Source organism: Podarcis erhardii (genome assembly GCF_964252035.2).
Source record: "Podarcis erhardii genome assembly, chromosome: 4".
NCBI lineage: Eukaryota > Metazoa > Chordata > Lepidosauria > Squamata > Lacertidae > Podarcis > Podarcis erhardii.
The window spans coordinates 18,898,705-18,925,390 of NC_138508.1; the positions used below are offsets into that span (position 1 = coordinate 18,898,705).

General features: G+C 47.9%; 1 protein-coding gene across 1 annotated transcript in view; it reads right to left on the bottom strand.

Annotated features, from left to right (window-relative positions):
• Positions 1-26,067, bottom strand: part of MAML2 (mastermind like transcriptional coactivator 2) — a 156,008-nt gene extending 129,941 nt beyond the window's left edge. The window contains exon 1 of the mRNA XM_081860155.1: positions 25,111-26,067. Within this exon, the coding sequence (XP_081716281.1) occupies positions 25,111-25,584 (474 nt within the window). The 5' untranslated portion in view covers positions 25,585-26,067. The remainder of the gene's footprint in view (positions 1-25,110) is intronic.
• Positions 26,068-26,686: the final 619 nt, after the last annotated feature.

Consider the following 26,686-nt stretch of genomic DNA (forward strand, 5'->3'; position numbering starts at 1 on the left):
GGGAAATCCAGCTAGATGGGTGGGGTATAAATAAATAAAGAAACCCAAACCAGTGGATTCAAGTTGCAAGAAAGGAAATTCTGACTAAACATCAAGAAGAACTTAAGAGCCATTCGACAGTGGAACGGACTCCCTCACGAGGTTGCTTGGTGGTTTTTAAGCAGAGGTTGGATGGCCATCTGTCATGGATGCTCTAGCTGAGATTCTGGCATTGCAGGGGGTTGGAGTAGAGGACCCTCAGGATACTGTCCAATCCTACAGTTCTACGAACTCTTGGGAGGGAAACCATGTGTGATGGCCTGGGAATCCGATTCAGAGGCTGAACCGGAGGAATCCCAGCCTGCACAGGAGTCCCCGCCTCCAGGGCCGGCTGAACTGGGGCAGGGCCTTGTTTCTGAAGCGCCTGCACCTGTGCCGGATCCTCAGGAGCAGGCACCAGGTGAATCCACTCTGGCTCCAGAGGTGGTTGAGGACTCAGTGCCTACAGATGAGTCTCTTCCTGGGCCCAGTAACCCTTCAGCCTCTCCTGAACTGCAGAGGCTCAGGGCAGAGAGGCGAAGGGAACTGGTTTCTCCCAGGAGGAGTGCTCGCCTTAAGGCCAGGAGAAGGCGGGTCTCCTGGGGGCCGGGACCGCCCCTGGCCTCAGAGAAGATAAAGGCCAGTCAGCCCGGTCCCAGGTTGCGGGAGCAACGTCATTGATGAGCTGTTTCGGCCAGCATCCAGTCCTGTTTCCCCCAGAGTTCCTGTCCTTGCCCGGCTTCCCGCTGTGGACCCCGCTTCGCCCGAGGAGGACTGTCTGCCGACCCTCAACTCAGGTCCTGGACCTCTCCCCACGGTAACCTCCCCCCTGGACCAGCACACCATGACTGTTAAAATGGTATCATAGTGCTGTAAAGGGTAGGAATGGGAATGTGGCCCAATTCAGGTGTTCTAATCTCCCCAAAGCATTAGATGAATGCAATAGATGTGGAGAAGGGAACCTGAGACCATCCTCGCTCCACACCATTCTCAAGTGGTTTTCTTGAGCTGAAATATATCCTGGAAGCATGATAACGGCCCCTGCTTGCCTGGATGGAGGAAGGGGAGGTACGAATGTGTGCAGAAAACTCTGTGATTTGTGTGCAACTGGAATGTAGCCTACTTTACAAAAGAAAGGCTCATATCCAATGCTCCTCCCATTTTTGCTCCTGCCTCCACCCACCACTGGCATGTAGCCCCTGGAAGGTTGCTCATGTAGGAAAGCAGCCCTCAGGCAAAAGCACCTTTCCAACCCCACTCTAGATGACGTGATGGACACTGGCCAAGTCACCCCTCCTGATACTATGGCAGCCATCATCCCCACGTTCCCTCGCAAGGGTGGGATGGAGGGAAATTGGAAAAACTCAGTATTGAGTCGGCTGCAAGCAAGCAAGCAAGCAAGCAAGCAAGCAAGCAGCCCTTCCTCTTGCTGCGGTGATGTCATCTGTAACCTATATAACCATCACATAGTTTTCGCCGAAAACCACATTAAATGGAAGGGTCCTACATATAAATGTGCCGTTAGCTTTTTTATTTTAAATGCTTGTTCCATTTGCAGATGGGTAGGGGGGGGGAACAGGCTTCTTCCCAAGTTGAAACAAGGCACATTTTGTTCGACTGCCCTGTGATTTATGATCGATTTTGCTAGATCATCTTTATTTATTTAAAGAAAGGCATTCTTGTCTTTTAAAACTAACAGCGCCAGGTTTTACATTTCTGGCCTGCTGCAGTCTTGGGTCAGCTACGGATTCCATTTCCCAGAGCAAAACAATTCCCAAGCAAAGGAATGACGACGGTAGCTGTAAATCTGAATGGTGCTCCTGCCTAAGAAATGAGTCCTGTTGGAGCAGGCCAAAGTCCCAACTGGTTCGGCAGCCTGTTCTCACAGAGGCCAAAAAGATGCCTATGAGAAGCCTGGAAGCAGGATCTGAACACAACAAACAATCTCTGCACTGGCATTCCTTACAGGGACCTCACCGCGGGATCACATTCATCCAGTGCTTTGCCAACTGCACTGGCTCCCAGTGGAGTACAGGGTCAGGTTGAAGGTGCTGGTTTTGACCTTTAAAGCCCTATGCAGCCTAGGACCCACGTACCTACCTACGGGACCGCCTCTCCTGGTATGCCCCGTGGAGGATCTTCAGGTCCACAAATGACAACATTTTGGAGGTCCCAAGTCGCAAGGTGGTTAGATTGGTCTCAACTAGGGTCAGGGCCTTTTCAGTACTGGCCCCGACTTGGTGGAAAGCTCTGTCACAAGAGACTAGGGCGCTGTGGGACTTGACATCTTTCCGCAGGGCCTGCAAGACAGAGCTGTTCTGCCTGGCCTTTGGTTTGGGCTCAGTCTGACCCTTATGTTTCCTTCCCCTTATGGTTTTGATCTATGGGCTACTTTTAAAATGAGGCTGCATTTTAAATTGCATTTTAACCTGTATTTTAAATTGCCCCCCATTATGTTTTTACTGTAATTTTACTGGTGTTAGCTGCCCTGAGCCCGACTCTGGCTGAGGAGGGCGGGGTATAAATAAAATTTATTATTATTATTATTATTATTATTATTAAGAACTGGTATTCAGGGGGAAGCAACCACTACAACAGAGACAGGACATAGCCATTGGAGCCCATCACCACTGAGAGCCTTATGCCTCATGAATCTGCCCAATTCTCTTTTTAAAGCTGCCCAACTTGTGGGCCATCACTACATGGAATCAGAGAATTGCTGAGCTGGAAGGGACCCTGAGGGTGCAGGAATGTCAACTAGAGCATCCAGGACAACCTCGTGAAGGAGTCCGTTCCACCATCAAACACCTCTCTTTCAAGAGTGAATTCCTTGGTTGAACTATGTGCTGTTTGGAGAAGCCTTCTTCTCTCACTGCTTACTTAATTACACACGAAAATGCACACGAAAGCTCATACCAAGAACTGACTTAGTTGGTCTTTAAGGAATTTGTTTGTTTTGCTTACTTAATTATTACACTTATATAGTGGTACCTAGGGTTAAGTACTTAATTTGTTCCAGAGGTCCGTTCTTAACCTGAAACTGTTCTTAACCTGAAGCACCACTTTAGCTAATGGGGCCTCCCACTGCTGCCGCCACCGCACAATTTCTATTCTCATCCTGAGGTAAAGTTCTTAACCTGAAGCACTATTTCTGGGTTAGCAGAGTCTGTAACCTGAAGCGTATGTAACCTGAGGTACCATTGTATATCTTGCCTTCAGGGTGGCATATAACAAGCAATAAAGGAACAAAGGTAAAGGTAAAGGGACCCCTGACCATTAGGTCCAGTTGTGGCTGACTCTGGGGTTGCGGCACTCATCTTGCCTTATTGGCCGAGGGAGCCGGCGTACAGCTTCCAAGTCATGTGGCCAGCATGACTAAGCCGCTTCTGGAGAACCAGAGCAGTGCACGGAAACCCTTCCCGCCGGAGTGGTACCTATTTATCTACTTGCACTTTGACATGCTTTCAAACTGCTAGGTTAGCAGGAGCTGGGACAGAGCAATGGGAGCTCACCCTGTTGTGGGGATTCGAACCACCAACCTTCTGATCAGCAAGCTCTTGGCTCAGTGGTTTAGACCACAGTGCCACCCGCGTCCCTAATAAAGGAATCAAAGAATCTTTAAAAAGAATCCCATTCCATTATATGTGCAAGCTCTGTTGCGGAGACCAGCAAAGGCCCCCTGCAACAAATGGTCTTGTTATTATGGCTAATATTGTGGGCACTGCTCCTGCGAGACGCATTCCGAAACCTGATAGGATTAAGAAATTACCAGAGCTTTATTTACTTTTCTTGCAAAAGATGCCTTACAACATGATTTACATCGATAAGACAATAAACCCGATGCAGTTTTTTGCTCTGGGAACTGCAGTGGCGAGTTCACGCCAAATTACTCCCCCTTCCTCAAGGGCTTTGCCATTTACTCTCGGGGGGGGGGTGTCTGATTTGCACGCACACCCTTTTGCTTGCATACACACACGTGCGCAGACCCTCGAAGTGTCCCTAGTTTCTAGGGACGGTCCCGGATTTACAGGAGCTGCCCTGGTTTCTGATTTGATCCCAGAATGCCCTGCTTTTCCTTAAAGGTAAAAGATAAAGGGACCCCTGACCATTAGGTCCAGTCGTGACCGACTCTGGGGTTGCGGCGCGCATCTGGCCTTATTGGCCAAGGGAGCCGGCTTACAGCTTCTGGGTCATGTGGCCAGCATGACTAAGCCGCTTCTGGCGAACCAGAGCAGCGCACGGAAACGCCGTTTACCTTCCCGCCGGAGCGGTACCTATTTATCTACTTGCACTTTGACGTGCTTTCGAACTGCTAGGTTGGCAGGAGCAGGGACCGAGCAACGGGAGCTCACCTCATCGCGGGGATTCCGTGCGCTGCTCTGGTTTGCCAGAAGCAGTTTAGTCATGCTGGCCACATGACCCGGAAGCTGTAGGCCGGCTCCCTCGGCCAGTAAACCCCCAGAGTCAGCCATGACTGGACCTAATGGTCAGGGATCCCCTTTACCTTTACCCATTGGACTTATCTCTGAGCAAGCAGGCCCAGGCCTGGGCTATGGTTCATGCAAATGGCTCTACTTGTCCTCCGCTGTTTTCAAATTACCTCTATGCTTTTAGAAACACATAACTTTATTGCAGGCCAGGGATGGGGAATGTTCTTTAGCCCAAGGCTGGCATTTCCTTGTGGGCAGCGTGCCAGCGGCTGGTGAGGCCAGAGACAAAAGTTGGCAGAGCCTTTGTTGCAGCCATGCAAGAGGGAAAGCTTCTAGGTTCAGCATGCATCTCTGCGTCCAGGCAGGCAAGGTGTGTGACCTTTCGGTCAAATCCTGTCATTTCTTCAACTTGTAAACTGCCTTGTATATAGAAAGGCGGTATACAAATTAAAAGTGAAAAATAAAACGAAAACGAAGAGGCGCTACCACATTCTGGCGACCACGGCCTAGCCAGTCGCAAGCACACAAGGAACAAGGCTGGGGATGTCTAAAGCAGGCATCCCCAACCTGTGGCCCTCCAGATGTTTTGGCCTACAACTCCCATGATCCCTAGCTAACAGGACTAGTGGTCAGGGATGATGGGAATTGTAGTCCAAAACATCTGGAGGGCTGAAGGTTGGTGATGCCTGGTCTAAAGGGCTGAAAAGAGAAGCTTCAGGGGCCGCATTCAGCCCCTAGGCCTGAAGTCTCCTGCTTTAAGGCCAGGGTTCATTTTATTCAATTTGCTTGAATTTAAACGGAAAATTCTTAAGAGCATTTGAGCAGACATATTTCCTGTCTCGGGGGAGAAGTTCTGCCCCTCCCTCATGTAAATCCAAACTGGGAAAGCACTCCTCAGGTCCCTCGATGTGGCCCTCAAGACCCTCTCTGCATCCATGAGTGGTTTCACCTGCCTTGAATATACCTCTGAAAACACACACCTGGGTGGAGAATACAGTCATACCTTGGGTTATAGACGCTTCAGGTTGTGTTTTTTCGGGTTGCAGACCGCCGAAACCCGGAAGTACCGGAACAAGTTACTTCTGGGTTTCAGCGGTCGCGCATGCATAGAAGTGCTAAATTGTGCTTTGCGCATGCGCGCCAAATCACAAACCGCGCATGCACAGACGTGCTGCTGTGGGTTGCGAATGTGCATCACGCATGGATCAGGTTCGCAACCCGAGCGTCCACTGTGCAGTGATACCTCAGGTTAAATACTTAATTCGTTCCGAAGGTCCGTACTTAACCTGAAACTGTTCTTAACCTGAAGCACCACTTTAGCTAATGGGGCCTCCCACTGCTGCTGCGCCGCCGGAGCACAATTTCTGTTCTCACCCTGAAGCAAAGTTCTTAACCTGAGGTACTATTTCTGGGTTAGCAGAGTCTGTAACCTGAAGTGTAAGTAACCTGAGGTACCACTGTATGGAGAAAAGGGGGGCAAGTGGGTGCAGACACCAGCCTACCGTGCGAAGGCAAAACCTGCGCTCCTTTGCACCGCTCGTTTTTGCTCATCGCCAGCATGCGGCCCCCGAGAGGTCGCAAAGAAGAGAATGCGGCCCTCGGGTTGTGTGGAGAGAAAAAAAAGTTTCCCCATCCCTGATCCAGCTCTGCAAACATTTGTAGGGGTGCTGCAGATGAAAGAGGACTTAATGCATTTGCAAGTGAGCAAATGTTCTCTCTCTCCCTTCTCCTCCTCCCCACCAGCTCCTATCTCTATTGAAATGCAGACTTAGTAATGGGGAGTGGCCCACCCAGATTAAAGGCCCGTCTCCCCCCCCCCCCCGCCAACCTACCCAAGGCAGCTTTATTCTGACCAGCCCTCGGTCGCTTCGCTTGGATACAGTTCTGCCCGGCTCCTTACAGCTTGTAATAAGTCAGGGCGGCTTGGCTGGGGGCCCAGCAAAACACAAACTCCCCTTGAAGTCTCCAGCGTTTCCCCATGGCAACATGGCAGTCATTTGCACAGCAAACAATCGCTCCCTTCCATTCTTACGGGGGGCTTTCTCCGCTGCCCCCTCCCCAACTTTCTTTTCTTTTTTGCACTGGGGGTGGGTGGGTGGTTGGCGGTGGAGAAAGGATATCATTGAACCCGGGGCCCTGGGCTTGTACTAAAAGATTGTCTGTGAAAAGAGAGACAGCGACGACAGGGATTAAGTTACCGTCAGCTCCGGCTTTCCAAAAGAGATCAAAGGAAAAGAGAAAGAGATAGAAACACTGAATAGTTCAATGTGCCCCCCCCCCTTTTTGGCCTTAAAAATAAATAAATAAACACTTTTGCTTTAAGGAGGAGGGGGAGGGAGTGGTAAATGCACATCCCAGGCCTGATTTATGGATTAGCGCAAGTAAAGCCCAACAAGGTGGAATTCTTTCAAAGCAATTCAAAAGATAGTTACAGAGCAACAACTATAAGCCCTCCACTGATTTCCTTACGGGACTGTTCTGTGCGGCGTTCCAGGATAGCCTTCCCGTATTATTGCCTCATTTTTACGTATTTGTTGGTTATTCTTCCTTCCAAAATAAAAATAAAATTCCCCCCTATATAACAGAGTTGGAAGGGGACCAATGAAGGAATCTTTCACCCAAAGGAAGGTTCGAACCCACAACCCTGAGATTAAGAGCCTTGCGCTCTACAAACTGAGCTATCCCTCCTGGACAAAACTGATGATCTACTTACTACATGCTGGCTTGATCACTTCGATCTGCACTTATGCCAGCGTCACACAATGCTCATTGGGCACTGGTTATATCATGAAGCCAGGAGAGATCCACAGGGTTTCAAAGCGGATTCGCCCTGATTCTGCTTCAGAGCCCGCAAGATCCCTTTACAAGGTCCCAGAAGCTGCAGTGCTGCCTCTGTCTGGTAATATTATTATTTTTGGGTCCTTTTAAAAAGGTAAAGGGACCCCTGACCATTAGGTCCAGTCGTGGCCGACTCTGGGGTTGCGGCGCTCATCTCACTTTATTGGCTGAGGGAGCCGGTGTACAGCTTCCGGGTCATGTGGCCAGCATAACTAAGCCGCTTCTGGCGAACCAGAGCAGCGCACGGAAACTCTGTTTACCTTCCTACCGGAGCGGTACCTATTTATCTACTTGCACTTTGACGTGCTTTCAAACTGCTAGGTTGGTAGGAGCAGGGACCGAGCAACGAGAGCTCACCCCGTCATGGGGATTCGAACCGCCGACCTTCTGATCGGCAAGTCCTAGGCTCTGTGGTTTAACCCACAGCGCCACCCCAAAAAGCTCCAAAACCAACCAACGCCCACCTCCCAGGTCTGGTGCATAGGGCTCCTAAAAGCCACACACTTTGAAATTGGGGCGACAGGACTTGACAACGTTCTGCCATTATGAAAACCATTTTGCACTGTACTGAGTTCTGAGGCTGACACTGAGACTAAGGAGGAGGCGATGACAGCCAGGATCAAACCCCCAGGACCAGCTAAAAGTAGAAAGGCAGGCAGTTGAGGATTTCCTGAGGGAAGATAGACTTTGATGAGGTGGCGCCCCATTAGCGCCAATGGACCTCTTCTGGGAGTAACCTCCATTGAATGTAGCTTTCCAACTTGCAGAGTTGGCCTTTAACAACTGGCTTCCGTAAAATGCAGCCTGTGGTTTTTAATTACTTGGGAAGCAGGAGCCTCCACAAAGGAAAGAAACCCCCCAAGCTCTCCTTTATTATCTCCCTTCTTCTCTCGCTTCCCCTGTGCTTATCTGTCGCAAGAAATAATAAAACTTGAAAGCCTCGCTATCTCCGCAATCGCTTGCCGGCCACAAGGAGGGCCCCTCAGTTACACCCTGTTGCGGGTGACATCATTGCTCCTGTCCTGAAGAAAACTCCCTGAGCTGTGCTTTCCCCTCCTATTCCTGCTCTGCTATAATTACTGTATAGGGAAGTGGGTTTTTTTTAAATGTTTGATGTTTCAATGAGGTTTTATAATTTGTTGGAAGCCGCCCAAAATGGCTGGGGTTAACCCAGTCAGATGGGTGGCATAGAAATAAATAAATAAATAAAACACCATGATTCAAGTTAGTGCCAGGTGCAGCATAGACTTCTCCTTGGATTGGGAAGACATCATCGACATCATCATCATCATCATCATCATCATCATCATCATCATTTATTTATACCCCACCCATCTGGCTGGATTTCCCCAGCCACTCTGGGCGGCTTCCAACAAAATATTAAACATACAATAAAACATCTGACATTAAAAACATCCCTACACAGGGCTACCTTCAGATGTTTTCTAAAAGTCAGATAGTAGTTTTATTTCCTTGACATCTGATGGGAGAGCGTTCCACAGGGTGGGTGCCACTACCAAGAAGGCCCTCTACCTGGTTCCCTATAACCTTGCAGTGAGGGAACCATCAGAAGGCCCTCGGCGCTGGACCTCAGTGTCCGAGCTGGACGATGGGGGTGGAGACGCCACTTCAGGTATACTGGGCCGAGGCCTAAATCAGTTCCGCTCAGCTATGAAGCTTGCTGAATGTCTTCTGGCTACTTGTTATCAGTCTGACCTACTCTGCAGCCAGGGCCGGTCCTACCATTAGGTAGAGTGAAGTAACTTCTTCAAATGGTGCTTTCTCCTGACTCTTCTGGCCATACCCTTGTGGAGGTGGGGGGCGGACAGAGCTGTGTGGGTCAAGCAGCTTGTCCTGCACCCCCATAACAAACCCGCTTCCTTCGGGTGCAATGGAAGAAACAATTCCCTTGTCAGGACTGGAAGGAAAATCAACTGCCAATCCAGTCTGTCCATGGGATGGGGAGGCACTATCTTGCCCTCTGGCTCGGGCAGCAAAATGTATTGAGCCCGCTGTGACTATAAGAATGTTGTGAGGGTAAAATGGGATAGGCACTTCCCTAAGCAACTTGGAGGCGAGATAAAACTGTAAACTAGTAAAGCACAATGTCCGAAAGGCCTCCCTTCAGATGTCCCACGACAATGCATGTTGCTACTTCTCTCACCCCCTTAAACAAATAAAAGGGAGACTCAGTCAGTTAACTGAGTGGCTGCCTGGACTTTAAACAGGGAAATACATTGCAAGAGGGATTTACCGGTATACTGGAAGGCAAAATGCTACATTTATTTTCATCCCATCTGCGCTCAGAAGCAATGCTTCAGTTCAGTTTGCTTCTTAAGATAATTTTCCCTCCTTGGAAAACAGATGCAGGGGCTGAGCTGGTGTTTGAAATCGAGGCATACAACTGGGCCTTGGAAAACCTCTCCAGATTTCATTCCAGCATCTGAATGATCAAGAAAAGAAATTGTGCCCTGTGCAAAAGGAAAACCAAACAGAGTGACAATAGCCGTGAATTATGGCTCCCTTCTTTCTTAAGCCGAGATAGTGGTCTCATCTGCACCATACATTTAAAGCAGTATCATACTGTTTTTAAGAATCATGCCCCCCTCCAAGAATCCTGGGAACTGTAGTTTGTTAAAGGTGCTGAGAGTTGTTCACAGACCCCTCTTCCCTTCACAGAGCTCCAGTTCCCAGAGTAGTTTCATAGCCAATGCCTCTTCCCAGGGAACTCTGGGAATTCCCAGGACTCTTCGGGCATGGAAGCCATCATTGTTTAAAGAGGTACAATAGTGCTTTGAATGTATGGTGTGGACAGCATCCCAGAAGCCTCTGCAACTTTCCATGACATTCTGGACTTTTTCCTAAAAGCGGGGGGGGGGGGGGAGTATGAGCCAGTTGTAAGTTACATTTATTGAGATTTTGTGCAGGAGAGTCTGTGGGGGGCTGAAGTAAAAAAGGTGTACGCATATACCTTTTTTAAACTTATCTCCCTATCTCACCCAACCACTTTACTGCTGTCAGTGGGTCTATTTACATGCTTGTTAAGTATACGCTAAGGTACACAGTCGAGATCACAAAACCTGATTTTCAGGAATTGGGGCCCTGTTCAGATAATCTCACATCAGACGCTCCTTTGAATTGTGGCTTCACCATGCCCAATCAATCACAACCTTGTCTGTCCCGATCACTAATTTCCCAGCTCTTTATGATGCTGGTGATTTAGTAGCAGTAAAGCTATTTGCCCTACCCTTTCTGGTGGGAAAATTGCCCCTGTAAAACAGTCCCGGGTAAACACAGGAGAGAGACAAAGTAGACTTTCAGCAGCAGGAAAGAGAGGATAGAGAGGGGGGGAGGAGAAGAGAGACAACCAGCAGGACAAAATAAATTGGAGGCCCCCCCCCCCCAAGTCGAATGACAAGAAGGTCAGCATAGAAACACAGGGTTGTTGTTTTTTTTTTTAAAAAAAAAAGTCAGAAAGCCATTTGGGAAGAAAGATGTGGAGAACATGTGGAGGCCATGTGTCCCAACAGGTCAGTGTCAGCCTCACATTTCCCCAGAAGACAAAAAAAAAAAAAACATTACTGAGGCTGTGTGACACAAGCCGAAAGGAAGGGGAAAGCGAGGAATCAACTCCGCTGGGGGGGAAAGGCAGGAGTGGCGAAATGAGACTCCAGAGATGGGGCAGCTACTGAAGAAGTAGACTTGAAGGAGATCCTCTTTTGTTATGGCTGAGGAAGCAGATAAACAGGAGCCAAGCGCAAATTTGCTACCCTCACGACTCTCTGCATGTGGGTTTTTATTTTTTGCATGGATTCATCCACAGAGGATGCTTCCAGACAACCGGTTTGACGATGTTACGCCAAAGCAAGAACAGCCCCACGCATTCTGGTGCATTTACCAGTCACTTCCCTTACAGCGAACAGCCCTCTCCCTGGAGGAAGCAGGTTTGTTGCAGCAGAGCGCCCAACCAAACGGGGAATTGTGCCACCTAAATACGCCAGTATGCGGCTGAAACCCGTCCAAAAATAGCAGGAGTCCGGAAGCACCCTGAGTAGGCCTTGTCCATGCACCACAGAATCCCCGCAGGACATTTTGCTGCCTGAGGTGGAGCAGCAAATGCTTGCTTTCCCTCCCTCCACAGTCAAGTTGTATAGTGTTACCCTCAACGTGCACAGAAGCTGAATTTAAAAGGAGCAAAGAGATTCCACAGCTATTCCACCTGCCTGCTCTTCCCATAGAAGATATGGGGGGCCAAAACCAAAGGAGTTCCCCTGTAGGCCTAGGAGACCCTGTCCTAGAGTCCCAAGATGTGCTTACAGACGATCACAAAGCAACAGATTTGGCTCATTTTCACGGTTTCTACATTTTAAAATCTTTCCTAAGCAGGAAAGTACACACAGCTTTTGATTTCCCTCCTTGCTTTGAAAAAGAAAAAAAAAGGCCATTTCGGAGATCGCCAAAGAGAAGCGGATCTGTCCACGTCTGAGGTCCTGGAAACTACAGCTTTATTAAATGCTCTTCTTGAATTGCCTGTGCTGTTGTTGACATCTTTCAGCCATTCTCCCTGGCGGGCCGACTAGGCAAATGAGGGCGTCAAAATGTTTTGTGTATGTGTTATGTTTGCGTGTGTCTGTGCGTTACCTATTTCAGAAACCTTTCGCCGCGCATAATATTTACCCAGCAGACTCATTCAATTTGCCTGGAGCTATTTTGGTCTGCCCCGCAAATATGTGTGTTAAGCGCCGTTATGAAAAGTAGCCAGTGTTCGTTGCGAGAGAGAGGTGTTTCGGAGCTCAGGAAACGTCGCTTGCAATTTAGAAAGGATAAAAATCACCAGAGGTTCCCCCAGACTGGTTGCTGGGGCTGGTAAGCGGAGAGTAAATGAATACTGAATATAATTATACTTCATAAGTCACAGCCTAAATAAAGTGGTGCTGGTGGCAAGACCTCAGGCGTGGGGGCCAAATGTGACCCTGGCCAGCCTTTCCACATGGCCTTTGACGTCTCTCCAAGGCCACACCCATCACTTGTCCTATTTTCCCCCAAAGGTTTCTGCCTAGTTGAATGTATCCTTGAACTCTGATCATGCCTTTGGCTGGCCTGAATGGAGGTCAGAGAGGGGAGATGAACTCCCCCAAAAGAGGGCACAGAGATTTGCAGATTTTTTTTCAAGCACTGATTTATGTGCACTTAGGAAAGCTGGTTTTTTGCTAGGCATCTGGATGCTTCTCGAGGTATCACAACCAATAATAATAATTTATTATTTATACTCTGCCCATCTGGCTGGGCGGCTTCCAACAAAATATTAAAATACAGTAATGCATCAAACATTAAAAGCTTCCCTAAACAGGGCTGCCTTCAGATGTCTTCAAGTCTGGTAGTTGTTCTCTTTGACATCTGGTGGGAGGGCGTTCCACAGGGCGGGTGCCACTACTGAGAAGGCCCTCTGCCTGGTTCCCTGTAGCTTGGCTTCTCGCAGTGAGGGAACTGCCAGAAGGCCCTTGGCACTGGACCTCAGTGTCTGAGCTGGACGATGGGGGTGGAGACGCTCCTTCTGATATACTGGACCGAGGCTGTTTAGGGCTTTAAAGGTCACCACAAACACTTTGAATTGTGCTCGGAAACATACTGGGAGCCAATGTAGGTCTTTCAAGACCGGTGTTATGTGGTCTCAGCGGCTGCTCCCAGTCACCAGTCTAGCTGCCAAACTCTTGCATGTCAGACTAACCTGATCTCGTTTTTTTTGACAGAATTACAACCCTGGTAGATGAAGGGAATGCAGTGGATGTAGCCTACCTTGATTTCAGCAAGGCATTTGACAAGGTGCCCCATGATATTCTTGTAAAGAAGCTGGTAAAATGCGGTCTTGACTATGCTACCACTCAGTGGATTTGTAACTGGCTGACTGACCGAACCCAAAGGGTGCTCATCAATGGTTCCTCTTCATACTGGAGAAGAGTGACTAGTAGGGTGCCACAGGGTTCTGTCTTGGGCCCAGTCTTATTCAACATCTTTATCAACGACTTGGATGATGGACTCAAGGGCATCCTGATCAAATTTGCAGATGACACCAAACTGGGAGGGGTGGCTAACACCCCAGAGGACAGGATCACACTTCAAAACGACCTTGACAGATTAGAGAACTGGGCCAAAACAAACAAGATGAACTTTAACAGGGAGAAATGTAAAGTATTGCACTTGGGCAAAAAAAATGAGAGGCACAAATACAAGATGGGTGACACCTGGCTTGAGAGCAGTACATGTGAAAAGGATCTAGGAGTCTTGGTTGACCACAAACTTGACATGAGCCAACAGTGTGACGCGGCAGCTAAAAAAGCCAATGCAATTCTGGGCTGCATCAATAGGAGTATAGCATCTAGATCCAGGGAAGTAATAATGCCACTGTATTCTGCTCTGGTCAGACCTCACCTGGAGTACTGTGTCCAGTTCTGGGCACCACAGTTCAAGAAGGACACTGACAAACTGGAACGTGTCCAGAGGAGGGCAACCAAAATGGTCAAAGGCCTGGAAACGATGCCTTATGAGGAACGGCTAAGGGAGCTGGGCATGTTTAGCCTGGAGAAGAGGAGGTTAAGGGGTGATATGATAGCCATGTTCAAATATATAAAAGGATGTCACATAGAGGAGGGAGAAAGGTTGTTTTCTGCTGCTCCAGAGAAGCGGACACGGAGCAATGGATCCAAACTACAAGAAAGAAGATTCCACCTAAACATTAGGAAGAACTTCCTGACAGTAAGAGCTGTTTGACAGTGGAATTTGCTGCCAAGGAGTGTGGTGGAGTCTCCTTCTTTGGAGGTCTTTAAGCAGAGGCTTGACAACCATATGTCAGGAGTGCTCTGATGGTGTTTCCTGCTTGGCAGGGGGTTGGACTCGATGGGCCTTGTGGTCTCTTCCAACTCTATGATTCTATGATTCTGTTTGGATACAACTAGACATTGTTTCTACTGGACCTTTTGAAATGGCACTGATTTAATAGAATCTCAGAATCGGAGAGTTGGAAGGGACCACGAGGGTCACCAAGTCCAACCCTCTGCAATGCAGGAACTTTTTGCTCAACATGGGGCTCGAACCTGCAACCTGAGATTAAGAATTGTTGGGTGAAAGATTATTGCATTGCAGAGGGTTGGACCAGGATAGCCTCGTGGTCCTTTCCAATTCTATGCTCTACCAACTGAGCTATCCCAGGGATTTAAACTGCTGATTTCCAAAACGAGCTGATTTTTTAGTTCTTCATAATTCATAAGCGGGGCCAGATTTAGGTTGGATGAGGCCCTAAGCGACTGAAGGTAAAGGGGCCCTTTATATGTCCAGCTGTCCTTTAGTCAACAACAAATTGTCACTGTTTTTTGTGCTGAATATATGCTATATGGTAATTTATGGACCAAATAGGTATCTAAAGCCATTTGCACATGCAGAATGCAGGCACCCTATATATAGAAACGAGCAAACCGGTGATGTTTTAGGGAGCGGGCTAGCAGGCAGGGCCCACTACTTACATCATAGGAGCCTACACAACACAAAACACTGTTGCTGTATGTGGGTTTTATTTTATTGGCTTTTTAATCTTATATTTTGGAAATGTACATCCAGTTTTTTCTCCTTTAAATTTTTTTGGGGCCCCCAAGAGAGTGGGGCCCTAAGCTATAGCTTGTTTAGCTTATACGTAAATCCAGCACTGTTCATGAGTAATGCCTGGTACGAGGCAGCTAGTTCATAAATAATGGTTATAATTTAAACAGATATACAGTACGTCTCACCATTTTAGGGGAAGGCTGTGACCAGGCAACCTGTGTGCTTACTCAGTCAGCTGTCCAGACACTCATTGCTGATGGGCAAGGTCAAGAGCCTTGCTCTCCTCTTTAAACCAGACTTAAGACCAGACTGCCCTTCAGATAGAGGGCTGTTCTCCGTAAAGTTGGGCACACCACCCTGGAGAGCCAGGCGGAAATAGAAGGGAAAATGGAAGTCAGCCTGCACGGTTTATTCACAATGGCTGTCATCACACTCCTGAGAAAACCCGCTTCATGCCCCTTTATAAGGCTTGCCCCCCTACCGATCCTCCAGGCACCTGTTGATGTTTCCACCTGCCCCAACCCTGCGAGCTCATTCAATATATTGGAGAGCAGCTTGGGGCAAGCTGGTCCCAAACCACTCATCAATTCAACACAAGCACCTGTTGCAGAAGTTGATGGACCAGAACATGAAAACGGACTTTGAAAGCTGAGCGATGCAAAAGAGAGACCCGGCAGATGGAATAGTCCGTGGCTGGGAGCAAGAGAGGGGAACGCATGCAAGTTTGGTGCCCAAGAGGATACGAGGCTATGGCAACTCCATCAAAAACGTGAACTAAAGGAACAGGCTGTGTAAACACTTCTATCTGCTCAAGGCCTCTTGAGGGAGCCTGGGCAACAGCTAAAGATCATCTGCAAAACTCTTTCAGGTCATCAGGTGGTTAATACATTACAGGAAGATAAGCCAGGTCTCTCTAAAAACCTAAGGCTGCGTACAGATGTATATGGAAACAGGGTTGCTTTTTGGCGGGTTGCTGCTCTGCTAATCCCACTTTCAGTTTTGTATATATGGCCCTCAGCAGGCTTCCTCAACCTTGGCCCTCCAGATGTTTTGAGACTACAATTCCCATCATCCCTGACCACTGGTCCTGCTAGCTAGGGATCATGGGAGTTGTAGGCCAAAAACATCTGGAGGGGTGAGGTTGAGGAAGCCTGGCCTTCAGTTTAAAACCTGCCTCCCTGTTCTTCAGATGGGTTTCCTCACTTTAACTTTTGGGATTCCCCACTCCCACCCCAGCTAGCATGGTGATCTTGCTTTAAATGTTTGTTCAACACTTATTTGACCTCTTTGTTTGATTGCTTCAGAAAAAGATGTAGGCCGGCCTTCTGGGATAGCATTAAGGGCTAGGCAATTGACTATGTGCACAGTCCTTACCGCTTTGCAAATGGCACAAGAGATGGCCAATCAGCACTGCATGCAGATCCATCTTGTACCCAGCCTGGAAGCAACAACCACAACCTCTTATCTAGCGGGGGAAGGTGGTATGTTTGTTCAAACTGAAGTCAAGGGGTGCATGCAATCGGCTGTGGTTTCGTTGAGTGTGCGGGTGTTCCAGAGCCCCGTTCGCATCCAGAAGCGAACACAACCCGCATCCGCACGTCACGATTTGCTGCTTCTGTACATCCACGTGACATCATTTTAACCGTCTGCGCATGTGGCAAAACCTGGAAGTAATGCGCTCCATTACTTCCGGGTCGCCGCAGCGCGCAACCCGAAAATACTTATCCCAAAGCTACTTCAACCCGAGGTATGACTGTACCTCTGTCCTGTATGTGACAAGTTGCCTCACTCTTGTCTAATGGTAGGGCCGGCCCTGGCAGCCAGCCACAGTGGGCAAACGGTTCCTCTCAGGCCTGCCTGGTATGAAGGCATCTTCCTAGGAAGCTTTTAAGACCGCTGGTCCATTTCGCTCCATACCATCTACAGCAGTGCTAGAAAACATGGAGCCCTGCAGATGTTCCTGCACTACGACTGGCCAGGCTGGCTGGAGCAGATGGGAGCTGTAGTCACCACATTGGCTTGGTCTGCACTGGCTGGTGGTAGCTCTCCAGGGTTTTCAGAACTGAGGATGCCAGAGGTTGAAAACGGGGACCTTTTGCACACGAAGCACGCTCTCTCTACTACAAAGCCACGGTGCTGCCCCCTTATGCTCCTTCCTGAATTCCTAAGACGGCTCCTTCAAGGAATCGGTAAGAGAGACCTTGATCATGGATGCTCCTGCATCTGGAGCGTTGCAGGCAATATTGCAACGGAAACCTCCCCGTCGTCGAATTATGCGTTTCTTGGACCTTGTCCACGTGGAGGATTCTGGCACTTCTGCGGAGCCATTTGCATGTGCTGGCACGAGAGCAAACCCCCGAGAGCAGGAATGTTGCACCTGTGTAAACTGTTGGGAGGATATCAGAGGCTTCAAATTAAGAAATTTGTGATGTGAGAGAGTATGTTTATTTCTGCCTTTGATCCCGGGCCCCCCCTTTGATGCCCAAACGCCCAGCCCCCCCTCCCCATTCTCTTTGGTTGGAAGAGTCTTGCAGTAATGGAATGGCCGAGGATCATAGAATCGTAGAGTTGGAACCCACCACAAGTGTCATCTAGTCCAACCCGGCTTGCAAGGCAGGAATCTTTTGCCCAAACCTAAAACCCTAAGATTAAGGGTCTCACGACCTTCCAGCTGAGCTATCCCAGGTATTGGATCATGTCTGTATGGATAGTGAGTTGACTGCACTTAAAGAACCAAGCTCTCGTATAGAACTGCTTCAAGTGTATGTTGGAAGTGTAAGGAGAACGAAGGCGCGTTGTACCACATATGGTGGACATGCAAGATAACTAAAGCATTCTGGGAAATGATATATAATGAGTTGAAAAAAATGTTTAAAATAACGTTTGTGGAAAAACCAGAGGCTTTTTTACTAGGAATTTTAGGTGCAAAGATATCAAAGGCACAGAAACAATTACCGTATTTTTTGCTCTATAAGACACACTTTTTCCCTCCTAAAAAGTAAGGGGAAATGTGTGTGCGTCTTATGGAGCGAATGCAGGCTGCGCAGCTATCACAGAAGCCAGAACAGCAAGAGGGATTGCTGCTTTCACTACGCAGCGATCCCTCTTGCTGTTCTGGCTTCTGGAATTCAGAATATTTTTTTTCTTGTTTTCCTCCTCCAAAAACTAGGTGCATCTTATGGTCTGGTGCATCTTATAGAGCGAAAAATACGGTATTTATGTATGTGACAACAGCAGCACAGATACTACTGGCCCAGAGATGGAAAGAAGATAAAGTCCTAACCAGAGATGAATGGCTGATGAAGATGAAGATGATGGACTACGCCAAAATGATCACGAAAATCAGAAACCAAGAAGAGAGGAACTTTAATAAGGAATGGGGAAAATTTGCAATGTATTTAAGAGAACACTGTAAGCAACTAAAAACCTTGGCAGGATTTGAGCAATGCTTGTAAGGTACTAAAAACTAAGGAAAATGGATTATTTAAGAAAAATAGAGAAAATATGTGAGGCAGTTGAAAAAGATTGAAAATGGTAACCATAGAAGGGTGGAGGGGAGTCCCAGGATTCAGAGAATCCTAAATGTTGATGATGATGCTTAATGTTTGGATTTAAATCTGCAGTGTAAAACTCAATAAAAAAGGATTATACAAAACAACAACAAAGAACCAGGCTCTCTGACAGGTTGTGACCCAACACCACTAAATACCACAAGTCACCTTTCAACCACCTCTGGTCAATGGGATTCACTCGGGAAAACTTCCCCTTGGACTGTATCCTGCTGTGGTTTGCAGACCACGGCAGGTCCACAAACACCACCGAGGTGTTCCAAAGAAAGACTGTGGAATAGGCAACTCCCCATTTATGCGGGGGTTGCGTTCCTTAGGCACCGCGCATTTAAGTGAAATTGTATTGGGAACACCATTGAAAAAGCCTGCCAACAGCCTCTGGAAACCCTTGAAAAACCCTTTAAAAACCAAAAAGCCACCAAACTCCACCACCACCGCTCCCTCCAAACCTCCATGCTCAAACTCTACAGGCCTCAAAGCCTTGTGGGATTGCTAGATGCTATTTTTGCACCATTTTCACAGTTTTCATGGTCTTTTAGGGCTGTTTTTGCCCCCTTTCGTGCTACTTCCAGGTTCGTGGTGATGTGTACGGTCATGTGTGCCTTGAACATGCATAAATGAGGAGTTGCATGCCTTTGGCCCTGGGGGTGATGCCGGCCCCCTGCCTTATTATGGAGCCAGCAGCCAGAGCCAGATTATCGAAAAGGAGCCGGCAGCCATTTGGACCAGAGCCTAGTTATCAATAAGGCCCTGGTACAGAACTTATGATTTTCATGGGGTGGCACTGAACGAAGTCTTACTCAGAGCAGACCCTCTGAGTTAGAGCCATTAATGGACGTACTCTCTCTGAGTAAAATGTAGTTGACTACCACCCCACAATATGGGACTGGTTTGGCCTACTAATTTTTGTCTAAACCAGTTTCTCAAACTTGGGTCTCCAGCTGCTTTTGGACTACCATTCCCATCATCCCCAACTAGCAGGACCAGCGGTCAGAGATGATGGGAAATGTAGTCCCCCCCCCCCCCAAATCTGGCGACTCAAGTTTGGGAAATACTGTTAGAGGCCCTTCTCAGACCTTGTGGTTTCCTTAATGTGGCACCTATTTGGTTGTAGACACCAGAACTGAAGAAAACATTGTTCTTTAAAATGCAAATTCTGTATGCATTTTTATATGCAGAACAACAAAAACGATGTTTATTAAGTGGTTGGGCCTAGACCCTCAGCGATTTTCAAGTGGAAGGAAAAGCTTGAGAACTGTTTTTCCAAAGAACGATATTATTAATTTTGCCCCATTTTGTTACTGTCGTCGTTGCCTAGCTACCCTTTTTGTTTATTTTTGGTTTTAAAAACGAATCTAGACGTCTTCCCAGCTGCCACTCATCTGTGAGTGTCACCATTCAAAAAGTTCTTCAGAGTTCACGCAACGCATCTCGCCGTGATAGAACATATTTAAGGTCAGTTTCAGAAACTGGAAGCCTCAGACATCCCTCTGCCCTCCTTCTAGGAAACATCTGTTCCGCTCAGCCACATGAAGAAACACCACTAATTTGCTGCACTTGTTTAGTGAGCTGAAAACATCTTTCTCCTTCCCAACTGCTATACACACTTACTTGGGAGTAGGGATTGAGGAGAAATTTGATTCAGTACGCATTTAAAGCAGACACTATCACACTTTCTTGAAATAACCCGAGGACCAAAAACACAGCTATCCTTCGAAATTCTCATTTCCCTGCATTTTGTGACGCAGTTCTCCAACCAAGGATTACAGAAATGAATTCTACTAGGGAAAGTGTGTGTAAAAATGAAGGGATTGGTGAGAATAGCATACAAAAAATGCATCCTATTGGAGTAAAGCTAAAGGGACCCCTGACCATTAGGTCTAGTCGTGACCGACTCTGGGGTTGTGACGCTCATCTCGCTTTATTGGCCGAGGGAGCCGGCGTACAGCTTCCAGGTCAGGTGGCCAGCATGACTAAGCCGCTTCTGGCGAACCAGAGCAGCACATGGAAACGCTGTTTACTTTCCCACCGGAGCGGTACCTATTTATCTACTTGCACTCTGACATGCTTTCAAACTGCTAGGTTGGCAGGAGCAGGGACCGAGCAACGGGAGCTCACCCTGTTGTGGGGATTCGAACCGCCAACCTTCTGATCGGCAAGTCCTAGGTTCTGTGTAATTGCTTGCAAATCCAGGTGGCCCAGAGAGCCACATTTCAGATGAGGCAATTCCTCTAGGTATAGTTTTGCCTGCAAAATTACTCCGGTATTTAGAGAGGAAACATTCTTCTTCTTCTGTACTAAGGAAGGGAGTAGGATAATTTTGAAGGTCAACGCTAGATAACTTAAAAAAAAAAAAACAAACCAACCCAAACAAACCAAGAGCACAGAAATGTCTTCAGCTACTGTAGGTCTTTGTGACCTCGGAGTTCTGCTTGGCAAAACATCTGTGCATAGGCTTTTAAGCCCTGAAAACTTTAATTAGTTGGGTTATCACATTACCCTCTTCTTTTTTCTTTTTTGCACCTTTGTTAAAAATGCGGACCAGTCAGCCTCTATTGCTAAACGCATTTAACTCATATGTTGCCGCCATAACAGAGGAAACGCAGCATAAACACAGATTAAAGCTCTGTGCTTTAATCTGACACGGGTGGTACCACTATCTCAAGGCCTGGTGGCGATTATCAACCCCAACAGCGGTGCAAACCGCCCCACACCAAATGGCTGAGGCCAGCTAGCAACACATGCATGCAGCTGGCAGATAGCACAAGGTCAATCACTCCCTGCCTGCAAAGGAATCCAAATCAAGGCTGTCTTTATTATGTCTTCGGTGACTTGTGACTCCACCACCCTAATATATGGCCAGGGAGGGAGGAATTAACAGGTGTGGCCCCTGTAGGGCTTTTTCTCCCTAGTATCCTGAAAGGCACAGCAACGTCTCCAAGTTCAGATGGTGGCAATTTTGGGCACAGCTTGGGTGGTATAAGTTACTGGTTCACACAACACTTTGCATCTGCAGCCTCCAGTTAAGACAGATAGAATCTTTATTTGCATCAGCCACCAACCATAGCAATAAAATAAAATGCACCTAGGACAGAGCTAGATGGTTAGCTATAGAAAGTACGTTCTGGAAGTTTACATCCATACAAATGGCAGAATTAATACATAGTTCTTTTGCCACAGATAAAACAGGTGAACCAATAGGCTTTCTTTTGATTAAAAAATTGAGCAGTGTTAGGAAGTTAATCAAATAATAGATCTTATTCTAATTGCCCCTGCTAATTTTTTTATTTTATTTTTTGCAGTTTTTGCTGTTATCTTGATCTGCTGGAAGAAAAGACGGAGTAGCAATGGTTGAGTGACCTGGTATGGATAATAGCAGAAGGGTAATAACCTCACTCCTCAAATCTTTATAAAGAGCGCAAGCACATGGGCTACTGATATTCATTTAAGTTGCTCAAGCTCCACACATGGCAAAAGCAACAGAATGCTACCTTTGGCTATGACATCTATGGTGCTGCACCAGTGGAACTTCCTAAACTACAGCCCTGCATTATTATGCATTATTTAATACATTTACATATACATCGCTGACTATTTAAGAATATCAAAGTGGTGTGCAAAACATAAAAATCGTAAAACAAATGGTTAAAAAGAAATGTAATAAAACACCGGTTTATAATCTGCACAGCGACTCAACAAAAGAGCCCACCGATGTGCTGGGGGTGCTGGGGTCAACAAGAAGGTCTTTAGCAGATGCTGAGAACCAAAAGCAGGCAGGGCATGCTAGAATTCTCAAGGAAGGCTTGAAAACGGTGTGGGGGTCACCACTCTGAAGACTCTGCTGGCAGCGGTCACAAGATGGATGGAAAACACGGCCTGTGCCATTATGAGTAGCCAGGAAGGAGAACAAAAAATATCCAGCAATGTTGGTGCAAGGAAGGCATGGAATAATATATGAAGAGAACTGCAGGATCAGGCCAAAGGCCCATTTGGTCCAACGTTCTGTTCTCACAGCGACCGGTGAGATGCTTAAGGGAAACTCCAGAGCACAGCAGAACCCTCCCTGTTTGCCACCCCAAACAACTAGAATGCAGAAGCATACTTCCTTGGCAGCCAAGGTAGAACACAGCCATTGTAAGCCACAATATTGCCATACACACATTCATGGAGTGAATCAAAATAATTAGAGGGTTAATAATAATAATAATAATAATAATAATGGGGCATATATTAGGGCAGCTCAAGAAGTGTCAAGAAGTACTGAGGAAGGATGTCTGCAACCCCAACGTCCATTTTGCACGCATCAGATAACCTGTTGCAGATATAAAAGATGCTACTTTATACCCAGCACACAGCCTCCAAAACTGAGTCTTGTACTGCTGCAATCTTCCACTCATGCCACAGCTAGATACTTCACCTGTCTGTGGCTTGTTGCAATCAATGGGACCATCTTATACCTGACACTCAAACTGTCAACAGGCTGCAGACGGGAGCAGTGACATCTCGAGTATCTTTACGGAAAAGCTATGTCTAATTCTACAAACCTTACACATCACTGTTATAGTATGGCCCCTATTGTACTTGTTCTGCATGAAAACACGATGGGCATTTAATTTATCCCTCTGGGTCTCTTGAAGCTTTGTTTTGAGAGCTATTAATTGTCTGTATTTGAAATGGAACAAAACTGCAAACTTTGCTATTCTACACCCCTGGCTTTGACATTTGCTTCTGGATTTCTCAAGGTGAAACTCCCCTCTCCCGTAATGTGGTTTGCCTATCAACAAAAAAACACTTATCGAAAAGAGTGCTCCTCACGCCCCAAAGTTAAGCTGGACTTTAGGGGATAAAATATACCAAATACTATGTTTAAAATGAAGCTGCGTTGGGAAGGGTTTGTTTGTTTGTAAACTTCGGAAGCAAAATAATTTCTGATGCAAGTAAGCAGCAGTGAAACAAGCAATAAAGGATAGAATTGTAGAGTTGCAAGGGACCACAAGGGTCATCTAGTCCAACCCCCTACAATGCAGGAATCTTTTGCTCAATGTGGGGCTTGAACCCACAACCCTGAGATGAAGAGCCTCATGCTCTACCAACTGAGCTATCCCAGAGCTGGGTGAGTACTGTAATGACCCACAAGCAGGAGGCTGCAGATAACCAGAGTCCTGCTGGATCTCAACAAAGGAATATTTATTCCAGTATCCTGTTCTTACGAGTGTCAACCAGAGGCATATAGGAGACCAGCAGGACAGAAGTAACGCCTCTCTTTTTAGCAGACAAACCACGCCACCTCACCTATCACTTGCCCACCACCATGTTTACTTAGACCCTAGGTCAACAGTATCCGATGCCCAACCACATTCGTAAGGCTCGTCATCTCCTCTTCCATCAATTACGCAGTTCCCCCCTTGTTTCCAGATCTCCAGTGGAACTCATCCAACATGGGGGTTCCAACTGCTGAATTAACCTTCATAGGTTCTCATCCTTTTCTCTGGGGTTCTTAAATCTCACCACCACCATGACCAAAGCCACAGATACACTGCAGGCAGTAAGTAAACAGGTGTAGCGCCCTCTCTCCCAAAAAAGCGAGGCTGTGAGAAAAACCCAGCTAGACCAGATTCAGTTCAATATCCTGTTCCAAACAACATCCAGCCAGATCCCTCTGGGGAAAAATTGCATGAAGCCAACAGCAATTCCCCTGCGTCTGGTATTCATAGATACAGTGCTACTGAATGTGTAGGTTCCATTCAGTTGTGGCACGGCAATAGCCATGGATAAACAGATCACCCACCATTAATGTGTCCAAAATCCCCTTCTAAAAAGCCAACTAAGTTAGTGGCATCACCGTAATAAAATAAGCTTCCAAAGCAGGCATAGGCAAACTCGGCCCTACAACTACAACTCCCATCATCCATAGCTAACAGGACCAGTGGTCAGGCGTGATGGGAGTTGTAGTCCCAAAACATCTGGAGGGCCGAGTTTGCCTATGCCTGTTCCAAAGTGTCTTTGAAGTGAGCCACCATTCTCTCTGCCTCAGCTTCTCATCTGCAAAATGGGGGCAGTAATACCTTGTCTGCGCTTACAGGCTGCTAAAAGGATCACTGCCCTCTCCTATGTCAAATTTCAGATTGCAAGCTCCTCAGGGGAGAGACCTGCACTCTTGCTGACGGCATGGCACACGAACGAGAGAACACAGTGATGTGCCTGTGTGCAAAACAAAATAGCCTATCTAATGGCACTCCTCATTAACAACCATTAGCATTTCTACATGGCAGGCTGCTGTTTTAAGTACAGAGATACGGCTTGTAAAAATGGAGGGGGGGGGAGTTAGCGGTGCAAAATGACATTTTGACATTTTAAAAACTCACACATATGAGAGACCATTGGTCCATCCTTCCAAACTCAGCCCTTGCAACTCCCCTCCCACAGGGGCAGAATTTGCTAATTCTGGGCGAGGACAAAAATTTGGCACCCTCTAACTATTTCTTATTTTCATAATAATTCCTTTTGGTACAGTTACTTTTAAAATGGATATTCTCAAGTAGGTACCCGAATAAATATACGTTTCTAAAAATATTATTATTTTGTGCCCCCTCGGCTGGGCACCCTAAAGGCGCTGCCTCCTGAGCATGTTTGGAGGGAACCTGGAAACGAACGAGACTCACCGCAATGAGCGCGGGGTTCCTCTGCTCCGCTCCAGAGGCCGATCCGGGCTGCTCTCCGTTGATCCCACTCCTGCCACCAGTCGTCCCGTTGCTGATCAGCTGCTGGCGATAGTAGTCTGCCGGAGGGGGCGCTGCAGCGTTCGCAGAAGTAGCCGAAGCCGCGATGCTGCCGCCGCCGCCTCCTCCGCTGTGACCATTGGCCGCTGCTGCCTTGCTGTGCTTCCCTCCTTTCCTGGCCGCCTGGCCGTGCTGCACCAGGTTGAGGAGTTGCAAGGTGCTCTCCCGCTCGCGGCTCGAGCTCTCCGCCCGGCCCCGCTCGTAGCGCCCCTCGCAGCTCAGGTGGTGCTGGCGGCAGATGGCGATGCGCGCCCGCAGCCGCTCCACGATCGCGCTGTGCACCCGCGGCGCCGCCACCGAGCCGCCGCCGCCGCCTCCCAGGAGACCCGGGGCTTGGGGGGGAGCCGTGTCCCCCATCCCCGCAGCCTCAGGCCCCTGCTCTTTTTGCAAAGGGCTCGTTGATCCACTCTCACGCGAACCAGAAACCGGCTCCTCTCTCCGGAACGAGTGCGAATCTTGCGCTCCTCTCTCCTGCAAACCGGGGCAGATCGCTTGCCCGATTTTAGTCCAGCGCGCTCTTTACAAAGTCGCCGCCAGCGCCATCCTTTTTGCAGGTTCCCCGAGCAAAGCAACAGACTTCAGCAGCGGGGGGCGAAGCTGGCCAGCAGGGGCGGCTGCAGACTTGCAAGCAACAGCCATTTAAATCGCGGGGCAAACCACTGATAGGGGATATTTTTCCTCCCCTTTTCCTTTCAAAAAAAATAAAATAATAATAAAAAAAAATCCACCACCACCACGAGGTCTGATTAAGGCTTGCCGAAAATCATCGCCGCAAAGTTTTATAGCAATGCATTTTAGGGAGAATAAATAAGCAGATCTCCAAAGCTGGGTAGCGTGCTTTTTTTTTGGGGGGGGGAGGGCAAATTGGCAAAAAAATTGCCAATTGGCAAAAAGGTATGGAAAGACACACACCCTTCTCTTGAGCGCAAAAAAGAAAGGGACGCGTGAAAGTGAGCGCGAGCGTGGAGTGTCGTGTGAACGGGTGACACGAGGTTCGCCGGGCTGGCCCCCGCTTTCCCTGAAGTTGCTCGCAAGAGCAGCGATCGGAATGGGGCGCGTTGGCTGGATGCCGGAGGGATGGGAGAAGCGATCCCGGAGAGTTTTAATATTTGTTGCTTTCTCTTTCGCCTACCTCGGTCTTTTAAAACCCGGTTGTTGTTGTTTTTGCATAGGCTCCTGCTCAAAGAGTATCTCCTTTTAAGTCAAAGGAAAAGCAAGACGGCTTACTGGTTCCCGGTGTCATAAAGTTCAGACGCGGTTCTCCAATGAATCCAACCCATGCTTGGGAGAAGCGGACGGGCAGATGGTTTCTCCGGAGGGTGGGCGATCCTTAAGTGTCCCTCCCTCCCGTGCCACGGAAAAAAGCCAGCTCCGATCTCGAGGCAAAAAGCCCTCCCCGCATCCTCGTGCTCCTTTTTGTCTACTTCCAGAAAAGCTGAGCAAAGCACCCAGGAACGCG